This window comes from Lynx canadensis, chromosome D2 (genome assembly GCF_007474595.2).
Source record: "Lynx canadensis isolate LIC74 chromosome D2, mLynCan4.pri.v2, whole genome shotgun sequence".
In the NCBI taxonomy this organism is placed as follows: Eukaryota; Metazoa; Chordata; class Mammalia; order Carnivora; family Felidae; genus Lynx; species Lynx canadensis.
This window is the reverse complement of record NC_044313.2, coordinates 16,649,780-16,657,166: the sequence shown is the minus strand read 5'-3', so window position 1 is coordinate 16,657,166 and position 7,387 is coordinate 16,649,780. Positions and strand designations below refer to the sequence as shown.

Here is a 7,387-nt window from a genome sequence, read left to right as displayed (position 1 = left end):
ACGGCCCAGCCCCGCCACACCCCCCGCCCCCGGCCTCCGCAGCTCGGCATGGGCGCGGGGGCGCTCGCCCTGGGCGCCTCCGAGCCCTGCAACCTGTCGTCGGCCGCGCCGCTCCCCGACGGCGCGGCCACGGCGGCGCGACTGCTGGTGCCCGCGTCGCCGTCCGCCTCGCCGCTGACCCCGACCAGCGAGGGCCCCGCGCCGCTGTCGCAGCAGTGGACGGCGGGCATAGGCCTGCTGATGGCGCTCATCGTGCTGCTCATCGTGGCGGGCAACGTCCTGGTGATCGTGGCCATCGCCAAGACGCCGCGGCTGCAGACGCTCACCAACCTCTTCATCATGTCCCTGGCCAGCGCCGACCTCGTCATGGGGCTGCTGGTGGTGCCGTTCGGGGCCACCATCGTCATGCGGGGCCGCTGGGAGTACGGCTCCTTCTTCTGCGAGCTCTGGACCTCGGTGGATGTGCTGTGCGTGACGGCCAGCATCGAGACCCTGTGTGTCATCGCCCTGGACCGCTACCTCGCCATCACGTCGCCCTTCCGCTACCAGAGCCTGCTGACCCGCGCGCGGGCGCGGGCCCTGGTGTGCACCGTGTGGGCCATCTCGGCCCTGGTGTCCTTCCTGCCCATCCTCATGCACTGGTGGCGGGCCGAGGGCGACGAGGCGCGCCGCTGCTACAACGACCCCAAGTGCTGCGATTTCGTCACCAACCGGGCCTACGCCATCGCCTCGTCCGTCGTGTCCTTCTACGTGCCCCTGTGCATCATGGCCTTCGTGTACCTGCGGGTGTTCCGCGAGGCCCAGAAGCAGGTGAAGAAGATCGACAGCTGCGAGCGCCGCTTCCTCAGCGGCCCGGCGCGGCCCCCCTCGCCCGCGCCCGCGCCCGGCTCCCCGCGCCCCGCGGCCACCGCCGCCGCCGCCGCCGCCGCCGCCCCGCTGGCCAACGGGCGCATCAGCAAGCGGCGGCCCTCGCGCCTCGTGGCCCTGCGCGAGCAGAAGGCGCTCAAGACGCTGGGCATCATCATGGGCGTGTTCACGCTCTGCTGGCTGCCCTTCTTCCTGGCCAACGTGGTCAAGGCCTTCCACCGCGACCTGGTGCCCGACCGCCTCTTCGTCTTCTTCAACTGGCTGGGCTACGCCAACTCGGCCTTCAACCCCATCATCTACTGCCGCAGCCCCGACTTCCGCAAGGCCTTCCAGCGCCTGCTCTGCTTCGCGCGCCGGGCCGCCCGCGGGGGCCACGCGGCCGCCGGCGACCGGCCGCGCGCCTCCGGCTGCCTGCCGGGGACCCGGCCGCCGCCGTCGCCGGGGGCCGCCTCGGACGACGACGACGACGACGACGTCGGGGCCGCGCCGCCCGCGCGCCTGCTGGAGCCCTGGGCCGGCTGCAACGGCGGGGCGGCGGCGGCGGACAGCGACTCGAGCCTGGACGAGCCGGGCCGCCCCGCGGGCGCCTCGGAATCCAAGGTGTAGGGTCCCGCGGCCGCCGCCCGCGCCTCCCTCCCCCGCCCGCGCCCCGGGAGCGAGAACGCCCAGGCGCCCCCACTGGCTTCCCAGGGGAGAGAGATCCGTGTTTACGCAAGCCCCAGAGCAGGTGAACTCAAAGCCCGCAGAGCTGGTCTGAATCCTCCAAGGCGAACGCAAAAGCCGCGGACCGTTGCACAGAAAGGAAAGTTTGGGGAGGGCTGGGAGAGTGGCTTGCAGATTTGTCTTGGTTCTTTTTTTCTGTGCGTGCTTCGGCCTTCTTTGGTGTGTGCGTGTGATGCATCTTCCGTTTGGGGGGGTTGTCTCCCCCCCACCCCCCCACCCCCCCACCCCCCCACCCCCACTTCCAGGTGGTTTTTGACACTTGCTTCGAGGACTGGGTAGTAGAAAGGAGAAGCAGGGAGTCTATCAACTGGGCTTCCGTCCCATTCCCGGGAACAGGAGCAGTCAACCGGAGAGAGAAGGGGGAATGACAGTTGTCAGGACATGTTCCCTTTGCTTTCCAGAGAAAGTTCCTGTTAATTCCTGGGTAATGATGGTTCCTGCTCTTAAAGCAGAGGGAAAGGATGGATGCAAAGGAACGTTTCAAGAAATTTTAAGCTATTCTTGGAACAAGCGTCACCTTGCTTTCTGTTTGTAGGGCAAACCTGCAGTCCCCGCGCGCCTCGGTGGTCAGGCTGAGGGGTTTCTACCTCACACTGTGCAAATTGCACAGCAAGATAGAAAGACTTGTTTATATTAAACAGCTTATTTATGTATCAATATTTGTTGGGAGGACCAGGCGCTGAGCCTCTGTGACATGTAACTCTGTCCATTGAAGACAGGACAGAAAAAGAAAAACAAAAACAAAAAACAAAAACAAGAGGAAACAGTTCAGATTACTGCACACATGGGTAAAAAAAACAAAAACAAAAAAAACAAAAACAAAAAAAAAAACAAAAACAACAACAACGACAAACAAAACAAAGAGTGGTTCCAAATCCCATTTTGCACAGTGTTAGGAATTGTAATGTCCACAGAAGGTATGACTTGCACAAAAAGAAATCAAATATTTTTTAAAGGGGAAGGGGGCAGATCTTAAAAAACTAAAATAAAATTCAAAACTCTACTTCTGTTGTCTGTTATGTTCTTGAGCTAATGATTTGTTGGAAAAATACATTTTTATACTCTTATCATGGTACTGTAACTGTATCCATATTATAAATATAATTATCTTAAGGATTTTTATCATTATTTTTTTATGTCCAAGTGCCCACGTGAATCTGCTGGTAAAATTTAGCACCCGCCTGTAAATTGTATTTCCTCCGTGTGTTTTACCAAGTATTTATACTCTGGTGCAACTAACTACTGTGTGAGGGATTGGTCCATGTGCAATAAATACCAATGAAGCACAATCAAGATTACGTACCGCGTGTCTGTAAAGGGTCAGTGATAATGGAAAAGACAGTTTGTTTTGTTCAAAATATAGGCTGGGTTTCCCATAGCGCTCTTTTAATAGCTTTTCATGACTCAGTAACATAGCAAAATGCCTCTAGACCAAATAAGGCATGCACCTACTGAGAGCTGCAGACTTGCCCTAAATTTTCACAGCCGGATTCAAGGTATTCTAGACTACTGAGAGATGTTTTCAAGATCCCATCTGCTGCACTTGACTTAAGAAGTAACATTTGGGATGGTGTAGCTTTAAAAAAAAAAAAAAAAAAGTGATACAGCCAGGTAGCTCAATTGCAATTTTGCACAGAAACGCAGGAGGAAAAAAAAAAAAAAAAAAAAAAAACCCAACTCCTTGAATAATCAGTCGCCTACTTGCAATGAGGTAAGTGGCTTCCACAGCTTGTTTGTGTTTTCCAATAGTAAATCACAGCCTACAGATGACAATCAGTGTGTACAGATTTCTCTAATGGCTGGTTAGCATGAACACTGCTTTTATGCTTAAGTAAAAATGTATAAAAACAGCTTTTAAGTAAACGTTTTTCTTCTCTTGTATGATTAAATAGACCATTTTCCCAGAATTTTAGGGTGGGAAGGTCACAGGAAAAGGCAAATGTGAAAATTTGTAATTTCCTAGCAAAGTTGTGACACCCAAATGGATAGGATATTTGTCATAAAGTTGATTCCCCAAGAAAGTATAGTGAAATTCCAGCCTGGGATCGATTCTGCATTCTCCAAAATAAGTTTAAGTATTTATCTTTGTATTTTTAAGCAAGCTTTATATTTCATGACTGTAAAGAAACCAAAGTGAAGAGTATAAAGTTTTTGACTCATACTGAACTTTCTGATGAAGAAACTATTTTCTCAGGAAAGTCAAGACTGATTATCCTTTTTTTGCAGTGGAATATTCTAAAGACCAGGAGACAGTCTTCTGAGAAAGGCTAATGATGTAGATGTTTTAGAGACCAACAGAAGGTTGTATGAACAAAAGCTGCTATGAAGTTTAACCCCTTTAGAAAGAAAGAAAGAGGAAGGAAGGGAGGAAGGGAGGAAGGGAGGGGGGGGGGAGGGAGGGAGGGAGGGAGGAAGGAAGGAAGGAAGGAAGGAAGGAAGGAAGGAAGGAAGGAAGGAGGGAGGAAGGAAAGTGGGGAGGGGGAAGATGGCAACACTTATTTAAAAATACAAAGAAAAATACTGAAAGAAACTTAGTTTGGACAGTATAAAATGGACCTCAGAATGAAATCTCACTCACTCCCCAGGGAAAAAACAGAGCCCACTTCATCCTCAGTTACCCCACTATGAGTATGTACGATGCATTTTGTAAGGGGTTTTGTTCTTTATTTTAATTTATAGCAGACAATTAATAGACAACACCTACAGTTTTATCTGAAGAACATTCAAGTACCAGGTTAATGCTTCACTTTCTGACTTCCTCACTGTTATTTTGTTTAAATAAGTCTTTGCATTTAAATAAAAAGACATTTTTCCAGGCCCATCAAACCTCAGGTTTTAAAATCATGGAACGCTTTTAAACTTTAACAAACAAACAAATATATATAAGTTAACTACGTAGTCTAAACTCTTCAGTGAATTAGAAGAGACAGCTATAATCTTGGGACCAGTTTTATATATTTGTAGGAAATGGGAAAAGATTTTTCTATGATCCCTTGAGTCCCCTAAGGATTACAAGGATTCGGAAACAGACTGTGTCGGTGATTCCAACTAGCCATGAATACTACTTTTTGTTATTTTTGAAGAAGACAGACATTGATTTGCAATAGAAATGCAGGAAGCTGGGCTGTCAATCCCAACAGCTGTGGCAATGGGAGGAGAGAACTGCCAATCCTGTTTAATCTGGTAAAATAGGGGCGCCTGGGTGGCGCAGTCGGTTAAGCGTCCGACTTCAGCCAGGTCACGATCTCGCGGTCCGTGAGTTCGAGCCCCGCGTCGGGCTCTGGGCTGATGGCTCAGAGCCTGGAGCCTGTTTCCGATTCTGTGTCTCCCTCTCTCTCTGCCCCTCCCGCGTTCATGCTCTGTCTCTCTCTGTCCCAAAAATAAATAAACGTTGAAAAAAAAATTTTTTTAAATCTGGTAAAATAATACACACCAGAAGTGACAGAGGAAAGCAAAGAATACGCAGAAAGTCAACCTGATGCCATGGGCTTGTGTGTCACGAGTTCCAAAGGCATAAACCTTAAATTTAAAAGAGTGACCTTCTATGTGATCGAGATTCGTTGATCCTCGCTACATTGGAAATTCTATTTCCACTGCATGCTGCAAAGTGCTCCAGTGTAACAAGATATTCCAGCCACTATAAATTCTCCCTCCAAAGAAGAAATGTATAATTGGTATAGCACATAGCTGAATCCCTCGGTGAACTTGTCTCTATAAAACTTTGCAAATGGAGTTTGTTTTTTCAGTCCATTCTTTCTTTGGAACTGGAATTATTAATAACTTCTTTTTCAGAATTATTAATAACTTCTAAATGGCTATTGTGAAACCTTTCCTTGTTAAAGCACATTTTCCTAGCTTATTTTGATTTTGCATTTTGAACATGCTAACTTCCTCTGGCAAGTATGTAACGCTGCCAGACGGGAATTCTACACCGAAAGTTATCAGGATGATATTATCATTTAAGTTTTAGCAAGAGCTTCTAAGTCAGGGTCTCATGGAAAATTATGAAGTTTTGCTGCCATATGTGAAAAGCTTTAAAAGAATTTCTTTAACAAAGCTGGACCCATTAGTTCTTTTGAAGGAAAAGCATAAATAAAAAACCTTAGCACTAATTCAAATTAAACACATTGGCACAGATAATTTAGTTTTATTCGTACGTTTCTGGCATAATGTGCTGAGAAATACTAATTCTTTTGAATCCCTGCCAATTTGCTACTAATCAAAATGGAGAAGATATGCACTGTTTGGATTATACCTAAAAATAGTCGTGCTACAGTCGCATCAGCAAATGGAATTAAATTAATTTCTCTTTCTTCCTCTTCGCACATACCCTCCATATTATTTACATTTCCATCAAGAAAATTGCTTCTGAATCCTCAGAATTTGTGATTCAGTGTGTCCCAAATTGCATTGCTACATTGCAATGATTTTTAAGCAAAACCCCATGGAACTATTTTCTGAGAAATACACCTCTCCTGAAATTCCCACTTTCACCTTGCTCTCATTTCAAGGGTCTCTACTAAATAGCCCTCATAATGTAATCAAAGGGAAATCTAATTGTTCTAAAGACAGACTGGAAAAACAGCAGCCCCAAGGAGAAGCTTACGCCCTAAGGTCATAGTCAGGGCATGATCTTTGCCGTAATGTCAGCAGGACCCAAGAAAGCCTTGGAAGGAACCGTCTACGCCCTTTAAGCCTTTGCCTTCACTTGGATGTCGTTCAAAGACCACTCTGAACACACCTGAAGCCAGTTCTTGTCTGGGACCCGCCACACTCCCCGGCCCTTCTCTTGAGCACTCCCTTCAATTCTTCTTGAATGAACTCGAAATATCTAGAACATCTAGTTCTAGGTAAACTGTCTTCACAGCAGCATCAATTTCCCATGAACAGTTTCCTGAAGCTCTGATTTTCAACATCTCTCAACGTGTTCATTGCAATTTCTTTCTTCTCTCTCCACAATCCCTTGCTCGTCGTAGCTGTTAACTAGTATCAGCAAGATCACACTGTTTTCTTCCTATTTATGCCACGAAACTTACCTATGATGCATTTGAAATGTCTTAAGTTTGGGTTTCTTCCTGAGAATTTTAGTATTGCTCATAATTATTCATGGGAAAAGTTTTAACGTTCCCTTGTATATTTCCTATACAAGGTCTTCACGTTGAGTGCAGGGTGTGGGGCTTTCTTAGGATTTCTTTTTCTGGTTTTCTTTATTTTTCAGTTTTGAACTGATGGCTTTGTCAGTCTTTCAGTATCCTGCCTGCAAAGGATAACATTAGCTATTCCACTACAGCTTACTGTAAATCAGTTTTCCTAGCCATTACTAGGCTCGTGTGGGTACATTTCTACTCTTGGAGAGCAGAAAACTTGTTCGAGCAGATGGCCCAAAGACTCTGGCTGCCCTGGCTGGCCACTGTGGGCAGTGACCTTGGGAAAGTCGGTTGGTTACCCTGCACCTCAGGTTCACTTCCCACAAAGCCCGATCAGTAGACTTTGTTTGTGAAATCCTTTGAAATAGAAGTTTATTGCTTTGCAAAGTCTATCATTTCAAATGCTTCCTCTTAACTTTCTTTTCCCTTTCCTTGTAACTCCACCTATAAAATCCTCGGTGGCTGGTTTTTTTTTTTTTTTTCCTTTATGAGTGCAAGGAACGGCTAAGAGGAATAAAAATATATATAATACCCCATGCATCCAAACAGTCCTTCCCTTTTTATTATGTTTAAAGTTCTGCAGAAACCGCAACTGAATAACCTTCCCAAACATCGGATTAAAAAACCTGTTTGCCATGTGCTAAGCAAAA

General features: G+C 47.1%; 1 protein-coding gene across 1 annotated transcript; it reads left to right on the top strand.

Annotated features, from left to right (window-relative positions):
• The first annotated feature begins 17 nt into the window (after positions 1-17).
• ADRB1 (adrenoceptor beta 1) lies at positions 18-2,879 on the top strand. The gene has a single exon (XM_030334714.1). It carries the CDS (start codon positions 49-51, stop codon positions 1,471-1,473), a length of 1,425 nt encoding a protein of 474 aa, XP_030190574.1. The 5' UTR covers positions 18-48; the 3' UTR covers positions 1,474-2,879.
• The last annotated feature ends 4,508 nt before the right edge of the window (positions 2,880-7,387 follow it).

What these genes read in the sequence shown, in the direction of transcription:
- ADRB1 (XM_030334714.1), top strand. Translation starts at nt 49, where the DNA reads ATGGGCGCGGGGGCGCTCGCCCTGGGCGCCTCCGAGCCCTGCAACCTG.